At 38.7% G+C, this 26,557-nt stretch overlaps 1 protein-coding gene across 1 annotated transcript in view; it reads right to left on the bottom strand.

The window, feature by feature from the left end:
- Nucleotides 1-1,084: 1,084 nt before the first annotated feature.
- Nucleotides 1,085-26,557, bottom strand: part of tdrd5 (tudor domain containing 5) — a 40,810-nt gene continuing 15,337 nt past the window's right edge. Inside the window, exons 6-16 of the mRNA XM_088927582.1 lie at nt 18,822-18,878; nt 17,224-17,383; nt 13,635-13,813; nt 10,723-10,940; nt 9,790-9,999; nt 8,456-8,522; nt 6,146-6,346; nt 5,800-5,928; nt 4,706-4,840; nt 2,153-2,285; nt 1,085-1,314 (exon numbers count right to left, since the gene is read on the bottom strand). Coding sequence (XP_088783708.1) covers nt 1,085-1,314; nt 2,153-2,285; nt 4,706-4,840; nt 5,800-5,928; nt 6,146-6,346; nt 8,456-8,522; nt 9,790-9,999; nt 10,723-10,940; nt 13,635-13,813; nt 17,224-17,383; nt 18,822-18,878 — 1,719 coding nt within the window. The remainder of the gene's footprint in view (nt 1,315-2,152; nt 2,286-4,705; nt 4,841-5,799; nt 5,929-6,145; nt 6,347-8,455; nt 8,523-9,789; nt 10,000-10,722; nt 10,941-13,634; nt 13,814-17,223; nt 17,384-18,821; nt 18,879-26,557) is intronic.

The raw sequence follows: 26,557 nt of genomic DNA, 5'->3' as shown, positions 1-26,557 counted from the left end.
GCGGTTTTACAAGGCGACGCCGGATAGTTAACCACGTGACACCACGTTAACTGCGTCATACCGTGTGATACTGCGACACGCCCACCGGGGTATGCCGCGAAATACCTCACCCATTTTGAATGGCTGCATCTGTAAGTAGTTGATTCAATAATCACAACCCCATACACACAATTCCATTTGTACTGTGAAATGCACAGACTATTAAAAAACAATTACAGCAGGTTTACAGCAGTCATGGCTACATATGGCAGCAGCCTCTATTGTACTTAACAGGAAGCAACTCTTAATACTGTAATTATTTGATATTAGTATCCAAGAGGGACAACACAGTGGTTAACAATCCTGGGGCCTCATGTTCAATTTCCTTATATGGTGTGTTGTCTCTGAGTACTTAAGTTTCCTTCCACAGTCTAAAGACATGCTGTTAGGTTAACTGGGTTCTGGGAAAATTGACCAATGGTGTGTGTGCTTGTTTGCATCTGTGTGTGCACTGAGATGGACTGGCATCCCATTCAGAGTGTGACCAGTACTGGATAAAGAAGTAAGATGATGGATGGATAGATGGACTGATGGTACCAAGAATGTGGCTCATTTAATTGTTTGTGAAAAATCACACAATGAAAGGGTTCCAAACTTTTATGGATTCATTATGGATGTTATATTCAAACTTTGGCAAACCCTCCACCCAACCCAACAGCTGTATAGAAGAACAAAACATATCACCATGGAAAAACAAGACACTGATATATGTTTTTAAATTTCTTAGGTGTTACATTGAAGCCTAGGTGCTCTGGGTGGTTAATTGTATATTTCCCCCTTAACAGAATATGGGAAAAATTAAAAGAAGAAAATTATAGGAAACGAAATAATTATTTTTCATAAATTAAGCACAACAAGATATATTGGGGGAATAACACCTGTAAAACAAAAACAATGACATTCCACATTTGCTTACTTAAAATTAAACTACAAACCAGAAACATGGGGACAGTACTCAAAACATAGTCCCATGGAGTTGCACCAAAATTGGTTTTACCAGATTTACAAGGAACTTTGTTAGAATTTCAAGTGTGGTACTGAGAAGCTACACCTTCCTGCAGGATGACCAGTCCAGGTGGTGGCTACTGCAGGCAAGGCGAGCAGCTGGCCCCAGCACTGTGGATGTTGAAGTGTGAGGCACCTGCTGCTTGTCCACTCGCAGGCTGTCACCTCTGAAAATTGGGAACATGAGGCAGGAAGTCCAACGCTGGGGCATCTGGAGAGGAATCAGTGTGGAAATATCCCTTCTCAACTCCTTAGGCACATGGCAGTTATCTGTGAGAACAGGGATGATGCAGGCATTACTGAATTCCTCTAAACATGTACAGGTATGGAAACAGGAAGGCTTGAGTGCAGAATGCAAAAATAATAGTGTAAGTAGGGTAAGTACTGGGTAGGATAAGTCAGGCTCTTCCAGGGAAACAATGGTCACCAATAAACTGGTAGAGCTCGATAGCACAGTGCCTAGAGAGACTGCAGCTATAACTAGTTGGGATGGGGGGTATTTTGTAGTTTTAGCACTGTGGGATTCAGGCAAATGGACCCATTTCTCCTTGGCATTCAGGTCTCATTTAACTCTGGCTGTAACAGCTTAGCCACTCAGCTGACTCTGTGATTTTCTAGGAGAGCTGGACATTACAATACATATTTGTGACTGGTATTTTTTATTCTGTGGTTAAACACACAGTATTGCTTTGTCTGCCTCTTGACATTTACGGTATCACAAAAGATTTAATGGGGCTCTAGTTAGCTTAGCTTTTGAGAATTAATGCATTTAGAGCTGAGCAAAAGAAAATACAATTTTATGTCCCTGTTTTGTGCTCTGGTAAGGCCTTTTTGTAAAAAAATACAACTTAATTCATAACTTAACTGACCTACACTGTGACTTGCATCTCTACAGCATTAAACCAGGAAAACTAGTGAAACAAGGACACAAATGGAAATTACGATCAAGTGCTTTAAGGTCTGAGACCAGGTAAGACATCTTTATCCATATGGGAAGGTCTTTTTAAAAATATGGATATGACTCTTGGTTCTACAAGCTACCATCAACTACACAAGGAAGACTGGACCAAACAGTTGTAAACTTTCTAGGTTTAGACAGGCAACATACCTCTACCATCCTCTTTTTGTGGTATATTATTGATGTCTGGAGTTTTTTTGGCAGAGAAGGATGTCCGTCTGCTACCTGCTTGCTGCTGACATTCAGCTGATGAGCACATTTCATTAATGCATTCCAACGTCTCCTGGAAGGTACCGGAAGCCTTTGTTGTGCAGTAAATGAGAGAAATATGTAAGACAATCAAAGAATTAACCAAAAAATAAGTATTAAATGTTGTGAGTTCAACTAGAATAGAGAACTATTCTCTTTTATACTTAGTGGCACTATAATTATGTTTCTACTCTCTTGTCCGTATCATTCTGAAATGCTATGGATTACAAGGCAAAATTACAACCTGAGTGGAGGTCACAAATCCTGATAAAATCTGAGCAAAAAAGAAAAACTACAGAAACATAATTTTTAGTTAAATGATTTATCTATTTTCTAAGCATGCATAGAAAAGTATATTCATTACTGACTTTTTAACTTAATATTACAATTTGACTTTCCAGTTCTAGTTTTCTTATTATTATCGTGCATACTGTACTTTTCTTCTCAAATACAAAAAACATTCTAGAGTTTAACCACAAGAAAATATAAGACAGTAGCTGTAGTACTTGAGAGCCAAAGATGACAAAATTAAAATCAATCGGAAAATATTTTTCAAAATGTATTTTTCAATCTTTTATATTTGAATAATAAACCAGTTATTTTCTGTTTTAAACCTTGTAAAATATTTAAGTCAGTGTTTTAATTAAAATGGAGAGGAAATCAGAGTGCAGTGTCATGAAATCCGATAAACTCCCAGCACTGCTAAATTGATTCAGTGTCCTTCAGCTCTGACGTCAACAGGTCTGTAGCAGTGCAGTCCCGAGAGTTAATTAATCACACCAGCTGCATGTTCACTGTGGCTGCTGTCCATTACTGGAATGAGAGCTTCATCAATGTCACAGAGAACACCAAACAGTTAAAACCTTAGGCAAAGGTCACCCATTTTACACAAAACACTGCTTTTGCAGGAATGAACACTTGACCGCATTAAGGTGGCTGAAAAAATCGATAAGCAGCAGAGTTTTATGAAGGAGAACCTTACATCACAGGATTCTACTACCCAGAAACTTCACTACCCAGAAACTTTAACTCAAAATATAACTCATCTCTATGCAAAATTCAAAATTACAATGCAGGAACATTCTGATTCTTATTTCAAATGTGTTGGATTATGTACCTTCAAACTCTAACTAAATGATGTCTAATTAAAGTACTTTAAAACAGTAAAAACTTATTGGTAAAAACAACACAATTTTTCTGGTAAAAAAGCAATGTTTTTAAATATAAACAGATCTGCTTTTTTTCTGTGTCCATTCTCCCCATAGCTCTGATAGCATCTGTACAGATTCTGGTTTTCCAAGCTGCATAGTTTCATGGCATACTGTAGATGTCTGAACAGGGCTACTAACTATCATGCTAGTTATGGTTAAAATGTTTTGAATGGCTAATTTATAAAAATAATATTGATTAACAAATTTTAACACAATTAAATGTTTCATTATGATTATGAGCACTATGAATGCACAATATCGATATCAACAGAGACCTCCAACCTTTATCTTACTTTTAGAGTAAGACACAAACACACATACATTATCCAAATAACCAAATAAGTAGCCAAATAACCTACCAGCATGTCTGGACTGTGAGAGGAAATTGGAGCACTCAGAGTAAACCCATGCAAACACATATATTGTATGACATATACAAATTCCACAGAGCATCCCAGGGATTGAACTTGGGACCCCATCGCTGTGAGGCAGCAATGCTAAAAACTGCTCCACTGTGATGGTCCTGTTGTAATATATACTTAGCAATTTATGATGCCAAACTATTCAAACCCATCAGAAATGTACCTAAACTCGACTGGTCAGTTGCAAACACATTTACATGTATTTTAATAGGAATTTAGTGGTGCTTGTACAAGGTTTAGCCTAGAGCAGGAATTGTGGAACAAAATGCTCATATTCATTTGAAACCATCATGCTCCATTATTAAAGGATTACTTTGCTTTGCTCTAGGATTACTAGAGTACTTTTGAATCCACAATGTTTTCCAAAATTTTTACCTGATCACTACATCTATTCTGTTTCTGTCTCAACTGAAGTTCTAACTAACAAAATAGATATTAAACCCAATGGCCTTTTGCCATTTCTGGTGTGAGTTTCTTCAGTTCTGCAATTAAAACCTGCACTTTCACTTTCTGCGCTTTGAGCAGTCATGGACATGATTACTATTTCAGCTACCACTGTTATACAGCAACTGTATTCACAGCCATTTAGTGGTACTGTGTTTACAAAAACAGTGTTGCTTAATGGAAAGAAAGATCAGGAACACAGATTGTTCTACTCCACCAGAAGTGTCAGCTAACTTTCCAAATTATGGAATAAGACAATTATGTGAAGTCCCATAGAAACAAAATATAGTGCCAGTGGCTATAACCGTTATTCCAATGTTATCATAGACTACATTAGTAATCATACTATCATAATCATACATAATGAAAACCTATACCTCGATCCTGCTTTCAAGATTGTTGTCAAACTCTAGTTCTGGAAGATCACTGAAGTCCACCTCGTTCTGCAGTGCAGAGCCCTTGGTTTTCAGTGTTTGGGATGACCCACTAGCACCACTGTCCTCCAAGGTTATCTGCAAGGAGAGAAAGAAAATGATGTGAATCAAGCCTTTGACAGCAAAGCATATTTTAAATGAACTAAAACAGTGTTCCGTAAGATAGAGATGATGTGTAATATGTCGCATTGTCGTTCCAGAACAGTAATAATGGCAGTCTGAAGTTTTGAGCATATCTCATTTAACACAGATAATCACAAGCAGGGGCCAGTTCTTTGCCAGAATGGTGCCAAACCATTAAAACAACTGTGACAGTCAACAAGAAATCTGATTTAAATGTGACACTATTCTTGCGAGCTTTACCACAATGAACCAGATAAAAAATGCTCAACAAATTTCAACAAAACTTTTGTACTACTCAGTACACTATATCCACTTTAAACAATACAGAAATGTGAGGGCTTATAGCAAAAACATTTTTGTAGACATCATTTCTGCTGACTCAGAATCTGAACACATAGTTTTCTAAAATACTACACATCAGATGACTCCTTACACAATATGACATGTACAAGTGCCAGAGATCTAATCTTTACATTTCTGGCCCAATGTTTTTATAAATATGCACACTAAATGGCAATGTTTTCCAAATTTTCACCTGATCACCATACCCATTCTGTTTCTGTCACAACTGAAGAACTCAAATCTATCATCTTTTGCCATTGCTGGATAATGGTCTTGGTCTTAAATTTCAGCTTCGGGCACCTGTTTGTGCTTTTACATGTTCTCCTCCCCTTGTGCGTATGGATATTCTCCCACCTCCAAAGGAGAAGCAGGTTAGGAGAGACTCAGATTTTTAAATTGTTCCTGCCAAGGACCGACCCCAGGTTGAAAAGACGAAGGCAGCTGAGCACCCCTCTTTTGTGCCTTGTCAAGTTATGGTTTGGCGACTCCCTAAACTGCACTTATTTTCAATTACAAACTGCATGGATGAATAGAATTAGAAGTAACCTTCTGAAAAAAAGGTATTGTCATACCTGCTGTTTTTGGGAAAGCCTGCTATGGAAAATAGTCAGAATGTCATCTTCTGGACTGTCTGTGATGGGACTGTCTAACTGCTCTCTGGCCCTCAAGTACAGAACCACTGGGTTGAACTGCCTGAAAGGCTGCAAATTAAATATGTGTTAATATCTGCATTAATAAATATATTGCCAATTTCCTACATGGACTATGCTTTTGAAATCTGTATAACAAATGAGCCCAAATACATTTACATTTCATGCAGCATATTGATGGAGCACAATGCTGTCTCAAAGGATATCATAATCTTAAAGTCGGTCACAACTTGAACATGAAGCCAGTTTCAAACTGAACACAGGGCACCTCTCTGATCTCAACAACGCTACAGGGGATAGCGTAGCCCTCCATCTTCATGGCATTGTGAATGTAAAGGTCTTCACTGGTATGTGTGTCACACAGGAACAAATGCAAAACATCCTTCATGTAACAGTATATCACAGCAATCATGGGTCTTTCGCAGCACAGCTTCTTGAAATAACTGACAGCACCTTCACTCCAGGAGCCCTGTTAATTGACATAATACATTTAATTATGTACAATAATAACAAAGCAAATTATGTGCAAATAAATTATACATTTATGCATTGATTTTTGTTTCAAATTTGATTTTGTAATTAACAATTGGATGTTTCTTACATCTCAGTTCATAGCTACAAAACCTGTATCCTACTTGAGCTATTCATATTGGGAAATATCATATGCAACACAGCCCTGTACTAAGTCCAGAACCAATTGGAGAAAAAAAAGCACATCCCTCACCGACAATACTGCAAGCTTTTAACTGCTCTAGAGGCAGCAGAGGTTGGCTGAAAGCCGAGAGTGCGCTAGTCAAATAATCCCAACCTTACTTCTGCTTGGTTGAGGACTGCTACCTAGGGAATCCCAGTTAGAGGTCTGCACGGGCATGAAATTGAAGCCCGAACCTGGCCCATACCCAAGACCTCGAGACCCAACCCAACGGAGCCCGAATGGTACTGTCAAATTTGAAACCCGAACCTGAAATCGGTCACTCTCTTTTCCTCTCAGAGCGAGTAGACACACATACACACACGGAGACGGATTCTCACAGATGCGGTTTTACAATGCTTTGCTCGGCTGCTATGTGCTACACACGTACGAGAGAGAGAACGAGCGAGCGTGAAAAATGAGTTACGGACTTCTTCTAATAAAAATTAATTAAAAAATCAAATAATAATAATAATAATACATTTTCACTTATTAGAAAACAAACCTGAACCCGGCCCGAGCCTGAAGTTGTATGTGAAAAACCGCCTTGAACCCGGCCCAAAACCCGATACTTTGTCGGGCCCCGTCGGGCTCCGGTCAGGAAGCAGACCTCTAATCCCAGTCATCTAGTGCCACAGGCACTAACACAGGCAAGGACCTTTAGTAGTTGATCCCCAAGGGAGAACCCCATTTGTCCCCCTCCTGTTTTTAAGCAACAGATTAAAAAATAATTTATTGCTCAGTACTTGTAAAATCCATTTTGTCACTGATTAGTGATGTTAACTAATCAGTGTAATTTTGTAATAATAAAATTATTTTGACCTATCATTTCCTTTTCAAATGTATAATCTTTTGTAAAATATCGCACTGCCATAGAACTTATTTTTGACACAGGGGAGGCATGTGGAAAATATGACAGGTCAAGGGTCAAGGCAAATGTTTGGGAACCCCTGCCTTAGGCAGTACTGTACTTCAAGTGAAGTGGGACACCTTCTATATATGAATTGTTTTCCTAAAGCTCTATACAAATGCAAGCAACAAATTATTGTGTGTGTGTCCTGCTATCCTTAAGTAACAGCTGCTACAAAGCAGAGATTTAGGAAATTTGTTGATTTAGGATTAGGTCCCTCCAGGATGTGCAGTGTTGAAGCCCTTACACTATATAAAAAGAGATAAAAGAAATTCAGATTTTCTATACTGTATGACCTTATCACTGCACTCTTAGAACTTACATGAGGAACAAGTTCTGATAATTTCTATTATTAAGACAAAACAGTGCTGCCTACTATGACCACTAAATGATACTAAAGTGATACTATTAAAAATTATACCTGCTGCTGTGTCTAAATGACTAAAGAGATGCAGATGTTAGGTACTGGTTCTACGCATATTGAAGTAAATGTCTTAATTATCACTTACAGAAATGAAAGTGTTTTCATAACCTGAAATGAGACACAAATTAATATGTATAACTTAACAAAAATATTTATTCCACAACAATAAACTTGTTTCAGATACAAAGTACAAGCACTTTTATTTGGAACTTTTTTATTTGGAACAAAACCATTTAGGCAGCTTTGAATTTGTGTTCATATCTTAATTTGCACTGTGCAAGATCATCCAAGGCCAGATTGTAGAAGGAATAAGGAATGCATTTTCCTAATGATCTATCATAAGCCCTTTATATATGCCTAGACCCAACCGAGATGACCCCCAGAATGAAAAGCCCCATCTGCCATTCAATCGACAAAGGGGTTCTCCCCCTTACCCATCATCACGTCACAACTGATTGACTTTTCCTAATTTAAATTTTCCGAGGGCTCAGTTTAGCCACGTGTACAGGGAGAACTGGTAGGGAAAGGCAGTAGGGAATGAAATCCACCGAACCTGAGAAGGTTTGATCCAAGTCAAAGTTGAAGGGACAGCCTGAGCTGGAAGTGTGGAATAGCACAACCTGCAAGAAAATAGGAGGCAAGCAAATTAAAACATATTCATCCATATTTCAATCCTTCCTTCACTGACATTCACTATGGTTATCAGAAAAGACTAAAAACAATATTTGTAATTGTAATTCTTGTTAAAGCAACATGCTGTCAAAACAGTCAATAAAACATATTTTTGGAAGTTTTAAAAACAAATTCTGAAAGTTAACCATGCTTTCCTCATTTATCTCTCTATTGGATTATTATACTTATGTAATGAAAAACATATGACACAAAAAGGCCACAAAGAGCCTGCATGTGTTTTTAAAAAATATTATTTAATTTAATCACTGCCAGCTGATAAACATCACTAATCAACCGACACCTATCTTAGTGAAAATGTGTCCACTCAAACATTTGGGGACATCAGTCCCCATATAACTGGCAACAACAATTAATAGTGCAAGCAAAGCACACATTAGCTTATAACCTCATAAGGCAATTAATTAATTAACCTTCTTATTTGTGGCTTTCAAACCACTGCATCTAAAACTGTAGCTGTCTTGTGCTTTAAAATAACATAAAGGGAGAGTTTAGTACTGTCAATTGTGAGTCAACATGCCTGTGATACACCCTTTTTCATTTCTTGTACATTCGTGGTAACGGAATTTATTTATTGATACTTGAGGAAATCAAATAACTTTTACCAAATTTATGTGAAACATGCCGAGTAAGACTAGTATATTAGCAAAGAACTAAGCCAGTACCATTAACTAAGCCAGCCACAATACCATTTTTAGTTTATTAAAGTATTGATGGAAAAAGATGAATGAAGGACCTAGCTAAATGAAGGACCTATGTTTTTACTCTGTAGTCCTCCTTTTTGAAGGAATCCTCGATCTGTATTATAATAAAATAACTAAGTTTACATGGATACATTTTCCAATAATGTTGTTATTATTATACTCTTCCTATTACTGTATTAGCCTAAAGATTTCACTTTAAAAATATGTGTTTCTGACACATTCACCATTGATGTCCCTTTAGTGGGCAAAACCCCCCTTTACCAGATATTTAATGTAGTTGTTGCTGTTGTCCCCATGAGCAATTCTGGTTTGTCTATTATTAAAGCAGCTGACAGCAACAGAAATGTGCCATTAATATAAGGCCTCTCAGTTTTAACAACACAAGAGGACATTTCAGGTGTCTAATAACATACGGTAGTATATGGTACCACAATAAGTATATTAATGTCTAAAACACCAGAAATGGGAGTTTGGGAATTTCCATTATACTTACTTGAGAAATTTCAGATTACTCTTCTCTACGTAGTTCAGACCTCCAAAGTCCACGCAGTATACCTCTACTTTGAGGTCGCTCACAATACGATGGATGACAACCCTATAGAACCACAAGCCATTGGGAGCCACACAGCCCACTTGGCCCACACGCACGAAGGATTCTGGCATCTGGTAGCGTTTGGCCACTTCAGGACATGAGTAGCAGCATCTGAAAACACAGGAGAACCAGCTTTACAGTTCACCAGCACTTCACAGACACAGCACATCACCATGCTCTTCCGGCTCACGTGCTTCTCCTTCTCCTCATTACAGACACCAGGACTCCACATGTAACCACCTTTATCCCCAAACTCATCCTTCTCAGACTTGCTACACCGTCTTGCTTGCTACACATTGAAACCTGCAATTGTTCAACAGTAATGCACTCTTTGATATTCTAATTCAAAAGCACCTTTAATAACATGGTGAATTCTCAAGCTTTTTGTCTTTAATATACAGAATGAGTAATATGTATGTTTGTGTAGAAGATGTTCTTACATAAGCTGCAGAAAACTGCAATAAAGTGTATTATATATGGACATACAAAAATGAAAAACACAATCTATACTTTGTATTACACTATAGATCTTGTTTCAATAGGTTGTGTCACTAATTTTACAGCAATGTTTGCAGAAAAAGCAGCCCATCAACAAGAAGGACAGGTAGGTAGTTTTTAAGTCATCCCTAGTTACTTTGTAGCTGGCACTGATTAACAGTTCTTTCATTTAAGACTAGAATTATTGAGTTATCTCAATTGGTGGTGGTGGAGGGGAGTCCCCATTACCTGTAAAGCACTTTGAGTGGAGCGTCCAGAAAAGTGCTTTATAAGTGTGAGGAATAATTATTATTATGTTGCTCTGGAGCCCCAAGGTCTGCCCACAGAGTTACTCACCTCATCTGAAACATCATGTTCTCTAGGGCCCTGGCCTCGTGTGTGTCTGAGAAACGGATGTAGAACTGGCTGGGAGACACCACTTTCTCTACCAGCACAGGCACAAAGGTTTCCTCCTGCCGTCGTGCAGCAGGTTGCAGACAACCACTCTGCATTGCATCTGGAGGGATCTTTGGCTCTTCTACCTGAGGCAACATGGGATGGAGCATGTCCAGCTTCTGCAGAAGACAACAGAAAAAGCGTGCTGAGTGAGAGAATTATGGGTTATTACAAAACTACTAATTAGATCACATTATACACACTCCCCACAATACCTGTGTTTCTTTTATGTGTTTCTTAACTGTGTCTTTACATGACACAGATCTCATACTAGTTGGAGGGAACCCTTTCTTAGCCATTGTTTGAATTTCCATTCATGATATTGCAGCAGTCCTGCATTATTTGCTCTAGACGTGTCTGTGAGGGTAATAGGAGGAACAGGAGAGCTTAACGGCCTTCTAACGGCTTAATCGATTCCCTAAATGATGATAATAAATTTGTGGGATAACTGTTTAATGGCTGCTAATTACATTATTACTGTGTAGCAGCAAGGCTTATTAATAATACAGGAATTAAGTTTGCTGCTCAATTGCCAGTCTCTCTCTCCCTCATCTTAGTGGTGCTGGACACAGAGAGGCCATTCCATGTGGTTCAGATTTAAGGTGTTTTTCTATTTGATAGAGTTTCCTGATAAGGAAGAACTCCCAAGGCTAAGATTCTCCCGCCACCCTAAGAAAATCATCTCTGGTGCCTTACTGTCTGGGAAATTCCAAGGGAGTCTCATCCCAAGGTTTACAACCCAAGGTTAGAGAGCATTGTTACTCATCCTCCACCTTGATCAGCCAATCAGGAACCGGTAGGGCAGGGTAACCACACCTGGGTCTCAAATGCCCGCGGAACTTTCAACCAATGAACAACCGTAGTTCCTCCAGATAAAAGAGGCAGCACAGGGCCCAGAAGGTGCCCCTCCAGGACATTCTGAGACTCAGCTCGGACAATCATGTGACGGCCAGTGTGTCCGAGTGCCAGGACTTTACTCTGTTCCAAGAGTCGAGACCGGAGGTGTAACCAAAGGATCCACCCGAGGTTAGCCCAGCAGCAAGCTCTTGAAACCACCGCGGACGCTCACCTGATCAACAAGTGAACTATGGTTGGAACTGTGGACAGCTGAATATCAGCATTCAGGACTAGCGCTACATCGGGAATGAACCGGTCTTCTTCCCGTCTAAAGAGTGTTACTTGCTTGGACCAGCAGTCACTTTTCATGTGCACAAACTCTGCTAGTCCAGCCAGGACTAACTAGCCGCTCTTCAGAGAGTCACTGCCAGCGCGCCGCGGCAGGAATCTCTTCCTCCATCTCCCACACCTCCAGCCGCACCAGGACTGCCTGGCACCGGGCCAGAGGATGCCGATTGGATGCAGCAACAGCCTGTCTCTGTTTCTTTGTGTCCACGGGAGATCTGAATCCACATAGATTGGATAAGTATTCAACATTCTGCATTACAGCTCGAGAATTCAATTGTTACCTCAACCCCAGTTGATATCAATTTAATTCCTATGAGTGGGGTACTTGCTTTGGAGCATCTAGCGTAGAAGTTGTAATCAAAGTTAATTAACGAAACTATATAAATGAATGGTATACTGAATGTATGTCTCTCTTGGTTTGTAACTCTTCGTTATTGAATACTGTATATACCTTTTGTATTCTCCTAACCCTCACTATAAGTCTGTTATGTTTCTATGCACATTTTATATATTAATAAATGTATTCTCGTGTATTAGTGTCTGTGTGTGTGCGTTGTTATTCCGCAAGGTTGGTTTTTTAATAGCCATCAAAGAATCATTTTGTGATTTACTGCTACAATTAATCCCAGTAAATGCACAAAACCCTTACAACTGTGTAGACTAAAGAACAGTCTTGTGTTCATGCAGGAAAGCAGGCCTCTACTGAAAAATCTCTGAAACTCCTCAAGCTCCAAATTATAAGAAAGGCCACAACTGTGGCTGATTGCTTTAGGCTTTTTTATAAATACAAGGTGAAAGATGTGTTCATAACACTAATTGTCCAACAGTCATTCCCAGCAACAAGGCTGGACAGCTTGATCAAGACTCCCAGTAAGAGTCCCATAGTACTATTCACTTCAGGTTTTACAATGCACAAGTTCACATAAGACATTGGATATGTTTATCCTTATGCAATTAAGAAACACTTTACAATAATTGTTTTCAATGTTTGTGGCTACAGCACAAGAAATGTCAAGACAAAATAACCAGTGCTTCTGCGGAATGACGGTACCTCACTATCTAAATCTAAATGATCTGAGCAAATGTGTGCACTTGCTATACACTTGAGATGGGTGCTGGTCTGCTTTGTCTCTTCCAGTATTTGATTATGATTTCTTGGGAGAGTGTATACAGTACCATTTCCTAGACAGCAGTGCCACAAGACTGGGTCTCCCATTGAAGGAGAATTATATTATGTCAGGTTTCAACAGGGGTGATATCACTTCTGTTAAACATTTTTTTCAGTCTGCTTTTCATAAATACTAGCCCACAAAAGTACCTGCAAATACTTGAACCCAATAGTAAATTCATTTAATAACCTTATTTAAATAGAAAGGCAAATTAATTAAAATAATCTGTACGTATTTTACAAAATGATTAGCAATAATGAATACATAATTATTACCTGTACTGAATTATAACTACTGTACTGTTAATTATTAAGTTCTTGTACAAATTTTCCCAGTGAAGAAAGAAAAGTAAATACTACTAGTTAATACATTTTGCTTCACTGGCTCATACAAATAAAAACCGATTGAACTGCTGTACAACAGTGGTCTGATTAGGTCCACTGTCTGTAAACAAGTTACCTGGTATAGCGCCTTTGTCATGAATCGAAGGCCTGATTCTGAACCTACAGTCTGATCCAGTTCCAACCCCAGGACATTCTTCTCCCACTGGGAAATGTCAGAGAAAGAGATGTTCCTGTTGGAGGGATTCAAGGACTGGAACGATGCACAAACTTGGGATCCAGTACTCGTTTTCTTCTCTGTAGAAGCAAAAGGTGACATCTGTATATGAACAATTATATATAGTGCTATATTCAGTACTTGTGAGTTTCAATTGAGAATGATGGAAGAAGGTGGAAATTTTACTAGACATGGCAACACCAAAAAAAAACCAAATAAGAATAACATTCTGCTAACTTAATGTCATTTACCAAACCACTTTATACCATATGGTGTCGCAGGAAGCCAGAGCCTACCCGGCAAGCAACAAGTGCAAGCCAGGGTACACCCTCGCAGGGCAAGTGCAAGACTATCATCCATGGGGACAATTTGGAGGCCACGGTAAAGGCCAAGGGGGGAAATTTGGCTCCCGCCTCTCACTCCTCCTCCCTCCCAACCTTTGTTCTCCCGCTACTTTACCTTTGCCCACTGCCCTGTCTCTCTCACACCTGAAGAAGGCCTCACGGCCGAAACGTTGTGTTCTCTTTCTTCTTTTTTTCAGCATGGAATAAACCTATTACTTGTTCCTTTGCAGCCTACGCATGCTGACGCAGCTACCCACCTGAACTACTATGTCCTGTATAGCTCATTTCACCCCAAACACACTAAAAACTCCCTCCCCCTTTTCACAGTTCCTTCGGCTACGACGATTGTGCAGCAACTACATCGACTTCCAGAACCAAGCCCTCAAAACGTACTCCTTTTTCATCAACAGAGGATACCCCAACAGTGTTATTGACAGGGCCCTTGCCCGAGCCAAAAACACCGCTCGGACCATCAACTCAATCAGGAACTCCCGCCGTAACAACTGCATTCCTTTGGTTCTTCCCTACCACTCCAACACAGTTACTATCCCCAGAACTATTAACGACAACTTTTCCATCCTACAGGATGATCCCTCCATTGGGGACCTCTTTTCTGACCACCCTATCATCTCATATCGCCGACCACATAATCTGCGCAACCTTCTTGTTCACAGCTCCCTTGACCGCCCTTAGCAACCATCCACACCAGGCACTTTCCCTTGCAACAGAGCTCGCTGTATCACCTGCAAGTACACATCTAACACCACACTCATTCAAGGCCCCTCAGGACAATTCCGGACCACCCAGATGGCATCTTGTACTTCCAGCAACCTTTTTTACTGTATCTCTTTCAGTAAATGCCCAGCCATCTACATTGGAGAAACAGGAAGGAGACTCGGAGACCGCTTCAGAGAACATGTTAGGGCTGTGAAAATTAAAGATCTCTCCAAGCCCAAGCAATTGTTTCTCATTTTACCTCTGACGGCCATGACCACTCTAATCTCTCCGTCTGTGTTCTCAAAGATGGTTTTCCAAACTCATACATCAGAAAGACTACAGAAACCAAAATTATCCTGCAGCTAGGATCACACCTTCCCCCTTCTCTTAATGACAGACTACTTTTCTTTTAATTTTCTCCATTCATTGGAAGTTTCATTTCACACCTTACTACACCTATTCTGACTTCACACTTCTTGATTGGCCTCTCTTTCTGTCCCCTGCTCCCGCCTCTCGCTCCTCCTCTCTCCCAGCCTTTGTCCTCCCACTACATTACCTTTGCTAACTGCCTTGTCTTTCTCACACCTGAAGAAGGCTCCACAGCCGAAACGTTGTGTTTTCTTTCTTCTTTTTTTCAGCATGGAATAAACCCATTACTTGTTCCTTTGCAGCCTACATGCTGACGCAGCAACCCACCTGAATTATTGATATGGCAGATGATGTCAAAAGTACGCTGATAGAGCACGTTAAGATGAGCAGATGCTTTTCACTGCAATTAGATGAGTCTGTAGATGCCTTTGATTTGTCCAATTTGCTCGTTTACTTTAGATACCAGTTTGAGGGTATGTCCCATGAGGTCTTTCTGTTTTGTAAGCCACTACCAACAAGAACTACAGGTGAGGACATATTTCGGCTTCTAAATGAACTTATTGAAGAGAGTGACATTGACTGGATAAAATGCGTCAGAGTTTGTACAGACGGTGCTAGAGTGATGACAAGCCGACACATTCTTGTGTATTTGCATGAATTTGAGAGGTTGCTCCAGATTTTAAGTGGACGCACTGCAGCATCCACCGCAAGGCCTTGGCGGTCAAGAAAATGCCTGAGGATTTAAAATCTGTTAACTCTGTTGTGAATTGTATCAAGGCTCGACCAGTGAATTCACATCTGCTTTGCTCGACTTAACAGGCTCACCCCTCTCACTGAAATGGTGCTTTTTTATTGTTTATTTTTAATTGTTGTTGTTGTTGTTGTCATTCTGTAAAAGCCCTTTGAGAAGCCACCTTTAAAGGCTCTATATCAAATAACATTTATTATTATTATTATTATATTTATTATATGTTTGTGTGCGCGCGTGCTCATGTTGGTCATTGAGATTTTCTGTGGCTCCTATGAGAAGATGACTTGTAGGTGGTACTTGGATGCTTTGGTTTGATCAGGGGTACTACTCGGTCCAAAAAGTTTGAGAATAACTGTTGTAGAGAATTTGGTAGGGTGCCCTTTTCTAGGTAGACTGGCAATTGTTTTGAATTTTATCTATTTGTAGATTGCGTTTTGTAACCTTTCAAAGTCTGATAAGCAGCAACAATTCTTTTTCTAGGACTATGCAAATTTATTTTGATATGGACATGAAGTATTTCCACAACCCTCAATAATTAATACAAAACTGATCAAGTTTCTGATTTAATCTGCAGGTGGAATCACTTTCTGATGATCAAATAATCATTAGTTTTGGTCCACCCGATTCTACAATTCTACAGATGAAGAACTATGATGTGCACTTACTTTTTCATAAGATATTGAATGCTGGCCGAGTTTCTAAATAATGACAAAGTACTTTTGTGTGTAGTCACAATGAGGTTAGTTGTATCTAATATTAGCACCTATGTTTTTTACTTACTTTCACCTACTATTTACCTAAGTAAAGGTAGAATATGTTAAACCATAAAATCTTAAAGGGTGTGCATTCTTTTTCACCATAATGTAAGTATTACTGTGCTGGATGTTACAACATTCTAAAAAATTATACAATTTAAAAAAAATAAATAAAATTTCTTATTACTGTTGTCTTGAGTAAAACTGTAAGACAGAAAAATACTGAACATTGCAAAACAATATTATTTTATCTACCTTATACTACATGTTACTTATCTGGACTTCTCTCTCTCAATCAACAACAGCAAATGTCCTACAGAAAGTTAATTTCACTACTGTAAGACTTCACTGGACTTATCTAAACCTTCAGCAGACCTTAAAAACAAGTGGGCTAGGATGAGGCATACCTGCTGCAGATAGTATGAGATTGTAAGCAAGTGTGTATGTATAGGAGAGAGTGTGCAAGATTGTAAGTATGTGTGTGTGTGACTCTATTTATAAATATGTGAGAGAGTACGTGTTTGTGTGTGAGATATTGGCGAGTGGCTGCTTACGCTGAAGAGCCTCCATCTGCTCAATGTCCATCACTATTAGCTGGTTGTTATTCTCCCCTCCTGCCATGGTCAGGTGGAGGGTGTCACTCAGGGAGCTCACCAAGTCTGTGACACTCAAGAACCCACACTGGGAAACAGGCAGGTCTTCTCCAAACATTTTCTGTAAATGAAAGAAATAAAAATAGTAACACAGGGATTATTTTAATGCCCTTTAGGTTCACCAAATCAATCACAAATGTTAAAGCACAGTTTAATATGAGAACTAGCATCCATTAATGCCAATGGATCAAATGCACAGCAATAGTTCAATGCATCTGCACTTTTCCACCTTTCCGTTTAAAAAAATGAAGAGCTAGAGCTGAAGAATTAATGTCACTGGCAGGAGCTGTGGTGCCCTAACAAATCCTGTGGGTACCAGAGACATGCGGCTTAATATTCTGTAGCCTGCCATTACTAAGAACTTTCTTCTCCTCACACCCGCTGGAGTTCAGTTCAAGGCAAAATGAAGTTTTAAAGTTTGTAAATGTTTATAAATAATAATTTTGTAAATATTCTCCGAAATTACCATTCAGGGAATGGGCAGTGTGGTGGCTCTGTGGCTAAGGATCTGCACCTGTGGCTGGAAGGTTGCCGGTTCATATCCAGCAGAGGAATCTCGGTTGGGCCCTTGAGCAAGGTGCTTAACCCCAGCTGCCCAAGGGGTGCCATATAAACGGCTGACACTGTGCTCTGACCCCAAGCTTCTCTCCCTGACTGTGAGGAGAGCAAGTTGGGGTATGCGAAAAGACAAATTCCTAATACAAGAAATTGTATATAGCCAATAAAGTGATCTTAATATCAAAAATATAAGGAGCTGTCTTATAATTTTAGTTGCATTATCATTGTTTGTACAAAAAGCATCAGTGTAAATACTTATGTCCTTTTATAACATCAAGTAGTAAAAAATAGTACTTGGAATAGATTTCAGTGAATGATTAAAATGATTTCAGTCTTATAAGCCATACAGCCTAGGTTGCCTATAAAAGGCCCCTCCCGTTTATGAAGTTCAAGTACAGTAGTAGACTGCAAAGGAACATGTAGATTTATTCCATGCTGAAAGGGAAAGAGAGAAGGAGATTTAACTGTAAGTCATATTCTGTTAGGTTTAGATGGCACATTTAGCTCTCTTTTTTGCCTTTTAGGTGTTACATAGGATTTGAGTATTTGGTAGAAGTCTGGGGCTTTTGGTTGGTCAGGATGTAGTTCTTTGAGATGCCCCATTTATAAACAGATTAACTTGTACATTGAATTTTGCATTGTGTTTTGTTAGTTAATAAATATCTGTTTTAATACTGGACTGATTTATTACTCTTTTCACCAAAGCTGTGCCAGAGAACAAAGAACTCTAATTATACCAACCACTCATGTATATTTGTGACATAACTTTACAATTTGGGGGTTATGATTATTTATTTTAAATTACTGATAAACCTGCTCATTCATTATCTGTATTTTCTTATTCTAATCTTAATTGTATACACATCTAATGCAGAAGGACAATTTTTCATTTTTATGTTAGGCTACATATACTGACAATCTAGCTTACTATGAGAAATTACCTTGAATTCTCCTGGAAGGCTCTGCACTAAAACACCCTCTGGCTTTTGAGAGACAACCTGTAGGATAAAAGCATATCAACCTGTTTCAAAAAGAAAAGGATAAAACAATTTGCTATTAGGGCTCCCTTCTCCCATGAAAAACAAGAAAAACCTATAAGAAATGTTTCACATCATCTATTAAAAGCAGAAATAGCTAAAACGGAGGGAGTATATGAAGGGACACAATCCAATAGGTCTCTCTTAAAACCATGCCTACTCAATTACTGGAAACAATGCTTTATTTACCATATAAAATTGGATCAATTAGCTGTAATCAAATCTGTTGTCCTCTAGACTTTTGTATTTTTTTATTTTAAAAACTATGCTAGATTTTTATCCACTTTAGATTACATCCAAGACTTCTCTGGATTTCGAACACAGGCAACACCAAACACATCTGCCACATGCTGCTAGACATAACATTCATGTGCCATGCAAAACCGACTTAAGAGAACTAACTCAGAGTTTTTTACCTACTTTTTTACCTGCCTGGGAACTGATGTCAAAAATTAGCCCCAGCTAAATCCTGTCACCATCTGATGCATTTACAGTAACCTTTCAAAATGAGCGGAAAAACCCCGTAACGCGGGTTTCGGGCTACAGGTTGCCATGGTATGTTTCGCTGGCCAAAGATGACAGGTGGCACTTGTGTGCCAGTGTTAGTTAGCTGTTAGTGAAATTATTGCTTCATTTCATGTCTCTACTGTGCATTTACACCCGCTTAATATGGAATTTTACAACTAAAGGGTAATTTTGGTAGCTGAGCATAAGAATAACAGGAGCATAACGTCTCTGAATGTCATAAACGATATTAATTTAGGAATATATATATATATTATACAAACTGTATATGGCTGGTAGTTTTAATAAAAAATACACAAGAGTATCCCACTTTTTTTATAAACATTTTATGTATCAAAGTCTTTCACTCAGTCAGTCAGTTCCTGTTGACAGTTATTTTGGAAAAGTTTTGATGTGCTCGTTCTGACTATATTAAGTTTATATACTTTATAAGAATGTTTTAACCTTTTCTATGAATACTTGTGTTCGTCAACACAGTAAAAACGTTTTAGAATCCGCTTAATAGGGAATATAATATGGAATCGCATATGTAAAGAAATTAATAACACTATTAATTTAAGGATCTAAATATAATATATTGATATACTTCAAAGTATTACTGTATTCCACTTTCTCTGCAAACACCTGCATCAATTTATTTGACTCATTCGCTCGTGATTACGTGGGAAACATTTTAACCTGTCTGTTCCAGCACTGCTTCTAAGTGAGGCTTTGGTATAGTGCATTTGGTGCTTGCCTATCAACCCAGAAGTCAGTGTCAGATTCCCAGTCAAGGCACACGTTTTCTTTTAACAAATAGAGACTAATTAATAAAAAAATAAATATTATGTACATTATATTGACATTTTATTTTTATATGTCACAACGTGTTCTATATATAAATTGAAAATATGAATGAGGAACTGTGGATACTGTCAACAGTGGGAGTGAAAAACAGTTCTACCAGTGTAATTCAATTAAATTCAAAATACTGCATCCCAATGGGACAATTCAAGAGAATTCTTTACAAGTCTTAAAACAAAATATATATATACACAGTATACAGTATACAGTGGTGTGAAAAAGTGTTTGCCCCCTTCCTGATTTCTTATTTTTTTGCATGTTTGTCACACTGAAATGTTTCAGTTCATCAAACAAATTGAAATATTAGACAAAGATAACACAAGTAAACACAAAATGCAGTTTTTAAATGAAGGTTTTTATTATTAAGGGGAAAAAAAATCCAAACCTCCATGGCCCTGTGTGAAAAAGTGATTGCCCCCCCTGTTAAAACATAAATCAACTGTGGTTTATCACATCTTTGGAAAGCTGAGTTCAATTTCTCTAGCCACACCCAGGCCTGATTACTGCCACACCTGTTCTCAATCAAGAAATCACTTAAATAGGACCTGCCTGACAAAGTGAAGTAGACCAAAAGATCCTCAAAAGCTAGACATCATGTTGCGATCCAAAGAAATTCAGGAACAAATGAGAAACAGAGTAATTGAGATTTATCAGTCTGGAAAAGGTTATAAACCCATTCCTAAAGCTTTGGGACTCCAGCAAACCACAGTGAGAGCCATTATCCACAAATGGCGAAAACATAGAACAGTGATGAACCTTCCCAGGAGTGTCCGGCCGACCAAAATTACCCCAAGAGCGCAGCGACGACTCATCCAAGAGGTCACAAAAAACCCCACAACAACATCCAAAGAACTGCAGGCTTCACTTGCCTCAGTTAAGGTCAGTGTTCATGACTCCACCATAAGAAAGAGACTGGGCAAAAATGGCTTGCATGGCAGAGTTCCAAGACGAAAACCACTGCTGAGCAAAAAGAACATAAAGGCTTGTCTCAGTTTTGCCAGAAAACATCTTGATGATCCCCAAGACTTTTGGGAAAATACTCTGTGGACTGACGAGACTTGTTGAACTTTTTGGAAGGTGTGTGTCCCATTACATCTGGCGTAAAAGTAACACAGCATTTCAGAAAAGGAACATCATACCAACAGTAAAATATGGTGGTGGTAGTGTGATGGTCTGGGGCTGTTTTGCTGCTTCAGGACCTGGAAGACTTGCTGTGGTAAATGGAACCATGAATTCTGTTGTCTACCAAAAAATCCTGAAGGAGAATGTCCGGCCATCTGTTCGTGACCTCAAGCTGAAGCGCACTTGGGTTCTGCAGCAGGACAATGATCCAAAACACACCAGCAAGTCCACCTCTGAATGGCGTAAGAAAAACAAAATGAAGACTTTGGAGTGGCCTAGTCAAAGTCCTGACCTGAATCCGATTGAGATGTTGTGTCATGACCTTAAAAAAGCGGTTAAGGCTCGAAAACCCTCCAATGTGGCTGAATTACAACAATTCTGCAAAGATGAGTGGGCCAAAATTCCTCCACAGCGCTATAAAAGACTCATTGCCAGTTATTGCAAACGCTTGATTGCAGTTGTTGCTGCTAAGGGTGGCCCAACCAGTTATTAGGTTTAGGGGGCAATCACTTTTTCACACAGGGCCATGTAGGTTTGGATTTTTTTTTCCCTTAATAATAAAAACCTTCATTTAAAAACTGCATTTTGTGTTTACTTGTGTTATCTTTGTCTAATATTTCAATTTGTTTGATGATCTGAAACATTTCAGTGTGACAAACATGCAAAAAAATAAGAAATCAGGAAGGGGGCAAACACTTTTTCACACCACTGTATATACACGTGGGTAGCTGCGTCAGCATGCGTAGTTTGCAAAGGAACAAGTAATAGGTTTATTCCATGCTGAAAAGAGAAGAGAGAAAACACAATGTTTCGGCTGTGAAGCCTTCTTAAGGTGTGATACATACAATAAATCCTCGATTTAACGGACCCCAATTTAACGGATTTGGGATTTAACGTACAACATTCTTTGGTTTATATATCGGTACTTCCCCGTTAGTTTCCGGCTGATATGTCCGTACTTCAGTACTTATGGACAAGCTCTGAGTGATGGCAGAGAGGGAGATAGCTGAAGAAGTTATGATTTGCGATAAAGCAGACAAAGAAAGTGATGATGATGAGGAAGAAGGGCCACCAATTTGCAAAATAGAACTGTCTGATTTAAGATCTCATCTTCACGACTTAATCACGTTTATCGACTCATCATCTGATCCTGATGTTCAGCCGTATTACTCTCACTGTCCGTGCTTTCAGAGAGATTATTATTCGTAAGCAGCAATCCTCCAAAACAACTGAAATTGGATGCTTTCTTCAAGACAATTAGCCGACCAAAACCTGTGTCACCTCAACCTAGCACCTCCTCAGAAAATGGAGCAATCTCTCAATAAACATGGAAGAGGAGCAAAGTGATTCCTCTTCTGAGTAGACTACATAATGCATAATTTTCTAATGCATGATATGTAATATATATAGCGAAATTAGTCTTTTTTCACATAAATATGGGTGGCTTCAAAATATAAAATTTGTTATTTAACAGACTTTTAGTTTCATATAGATGTTATTTTACGGAAATTTGGATTTGACGGACATTTGGCAATTTTGGACACCCCCTCCCCCCAATTAGTCTGTTAAATTGAGGATACACTGTATTACAATTATACTCGAGAATAACAAAGCAATATTTAAAACCACCACTGAAACCGAAATATAATAACGTACCTGATCACTATTATCAATATTGAATTATTAATAATAACAATTTTAAACTGTTTGCATTTTGCTCAGGGTCATTTGTCACTGTTTTCACAACCTTCACTTTCTTATTAAAACACCTATATTTGAGACACGATGCTTCAGATGTCAATAACTTCGCAAAACAAATGACACAGAGCCTTCTAACCACAGGCATATTAAAAGATCGCAATTTGTGAACATTTTCACAACATTTATATAAAAAACATCTAGTAACTGGTTTCACTTTCAGAAACTTTATTTTGTATAAAGCGGATCCCAGGTGTAAGCAAGTTCATAATGCGAGAATTATTATTCCTACAGATGCAGCCATTCAAAGTGCGCGTTACAGACACGTACCGCAGGTGACGTCGCTCAGTATGACGCAAGATGACGCGGGGCACCGCAGTACGTGATTGGTTGACCGACAGGGGCACTCGTGGTCCGTTGGTCTGTCGTAGAAAGACAGTAAACGTCTTTGCTGTGCCCGTTGTAGGTATTGAATTTTACCACTGAAGGGAAATCTTAGTAGCTGAGCATAAAAAGAATAGGAGCATACTGTAACGCGTGTGAAGGTCATAAACGATATTAATTTTGGAACATAAACATACAGTGTATAGCTGGTCTTGGTACTTTAAAGAAAAAAATACACACCAGTATTCCATTTCTCCCTAAACATTTTAAGCTTCGAAGTCTTTAACTAACGCGATACCGGAGTCAACAAGCATACTTTTAGAATTTGATTAAAAGGGAATATAATATGGAATCGCGTATCTAAAGAATTTAATAATGGTATTCGTGTGCTGCGACAGGGCTGTGTAGGGCTGTTTCGCCTGCCTGTTCATGTGAGCTGTCTTGTAGACGTGACTACCAGCTGACAGGTTGTGTTTTCGAATCCAGCTGGTGCTGGTCTTTTCTTTTAACAAACATTTCTTCGAAAAAATAGAATAGCGATATTATGGACAATCAATTGACTTTTATATTTCAAAATATCGCAACATGATCGATATTTGCGATATTTTGAACATATCTTCCCTTCTGACAGCGGTGCCTGCTTCTATTGTGTGTGTGTGTGCAACAGAGTAAATTTTTAATAGCGTTTTAAGCGAATAGGTAATTAGATTGCTCGTAAACCTAATCGCTTTTTCTACATAAACACAGCATGATTACTCTCTGAAAATGCTTTTCCTTTATTTTTAAAGTAGGCTCAGATTTCAACTATAGATCGTATTATTATAAACTTTCTTGGAAAAATGTATTTTATGTAAACCATGTTTGCTATTAATTCATTTAGGGCTAAAATACGTTCATTGTCTTCCAATCGAGTCGAGTTGACATTGGAAGCCTGCCACACCCGGACTGTTAAACCAACGCATTAGCACGTCAAAGCCCATTGAGGGTATTGAGCCAGTATTGGCTTTAGTATTCCCCCCCTCTCCCCTCAATTCAATTCAATTCAAGGTGTTTTATTTGCATGACAGATGGGTACAAGCAGTGTTGGGTATGTATATTGTAACGCTTACGGCAGACAGGCACTGTGTAACAGCCGGCGCACCAGAGCAGCGCACCGAGGGAGCGTCTGCATTTATAACTTGGTTTTTAAAATTAGTCAAGCAATATGAAGCATCTTCTTTTACTTTTGAGTCCCTTAAATACATTGAACACAGCTTTCTCACCACTTAAGATTGCTCTTGATACCATCCTTACACAAAGCAGAAGGGAGATTTTAGTGCCTGAGCATAAAAAGAATAGGAGCATACTGCAACGCGTGTGAAGTCCATAAACGATATTAATTTTGGAACTTAAACGTTCAGTATATGGCTGGTCTCGGTACTTTAAAGAAAACATACACACCAGTATTCCATTTCTCCCTAAACATTTTAAGCATCGAAGTCTTTAAGTAACGCGATACCGGAGTCAACAAGCATACTTTTAGAATTTGATTAAAAGGGAATATAATATGGAATCGCGTATCTCAAGAAATTAATATGCAATAACTGAGTCAAGGGACTCAGAGGATCCAAGGCTAGACTGAGTATAATAGGCTTCGGGCTTCTATTGTGACATCTACTGTAAATTACAGAAATGTTAAAAGTAAACAAAATAAAGTAACTAAAATGTGGTCTAAAATCACCCCTTTAGACACCCCTTTTACTTCACTGGTGTCAGATATGAAAGGCAATAGTCTCCCGTTCTGTCTGCTGTGTGTTGCAGCAGAGGGACTCCCTGCCGCTGAAAGGGGCAGAGTAACTTGCATGCCCTCTAGTACAGTTTACACATGCACGACTTTAAAAGCTAGCAAGACAGGTTTCGATTCACATTAGCTGGCGAGCCTTGTTAAAAAAACGAATGATAATGTAACATGCCACTGTTCATGAACAAAGTTATACTGAGATTTCCTAAGATACGCGATTAAAAAATAAATAAATAAAAATTTGAATCTCCCGCGGAACACATTCCATAAGAATCAGTGGTTTTACAGTATATATCGCCTTTAAAGGTGGCTTCTCAAAACGCTTTACGGGATAAAAACAACCAGAACAGCAGCAACAACAATATTGTATTTCGTTGCACTTTGAAAACCAAGTAATAACTTAACTATACAGTACGTGCAAACGTTTCGTATGTTGCTGTCGTGAATGTCTGCGTACCCATAAGTATCTTATTTGCCTTGAGTCTGTCTACAGTATCTCTGTCCCACTACCCCCATCTCTCCCTCAATTCAATTCAAGGTGTTTTATTTGCATGACAGATGGGTACAATTCTTGTTGGGAATGTATACTTTGATATTTACACCCGGCGCGGCACCGAGGGAGCGTCTGCATTTATAACTTGGTTTTTAAAATTAGTCAAGCAATATGAAGCATCTTCTTTTACTTTTGAGTCCCTTAAATACATTGAACACAGCTTTCTCACCACTTAAGATTGCTCTTGATACCATCCTTACACAAAGCAGAAGGGAGATTTTAGTGCCTGAGCATAAAAAGAATAGGAGCATACTGCAACGCGTGTGAAGTCCATAAACGATATTAATTTTGGAACTTAAACGTTCAGTATATGGCTGGTCTCGGTACTTTAAAGAAAACATACACACCAGTATTCCATTTCTCCCTAAACATTTTAAGCATCGAAGTCTTTAAGTAACGCGATACCGGAGTCAACAAGCATACTTTTAGAATTTGATTAAAAGGGAATATAATATGGAATCGCGTATCTCAAGAAATTAATATGCAATAACTGAGTCAAGGGACTCAGAGGATCCAAGGCTAGACTGAGTATAATAGGCTTCGGGCTTCTATTGTGACATCTACTGTAAATTACAGAAATGTTAAAAGTAAACAAAATAAAGTAACTAAAATGTGGTCTAAAATCACCCCTTTAGACACCCCTTTTACTTCACTGGTGTCAGATATGAAAGGCAATAGTCTCCCGTTCTGTCTGCTGTGTGTTGCAGCAGAGGGACTCCCTGCCGCTGAAAGGGG

The sequence above is a fragment of the Atractosteus spatula genome, chromosome 11, assembly GCF_055471065.1.
Source record: "Atractosteus spatula isolate fAtrSpa1 chromosome 11, fAtrSpa1.hap1, whole genome shotgun sequence".
In the NCBI taxonomy this organism is placed as follows: Eukaryota; Metazoa; Chordata; class Actinopteri; order Semionotiformes; family Lepisosteidae; genus Atractosteus; species Atractosteus spatula.
Note: the sequence above shows the minus strand (reverse complement) of the source record. Positions and strands in the feature narration are given on the sequence as shown.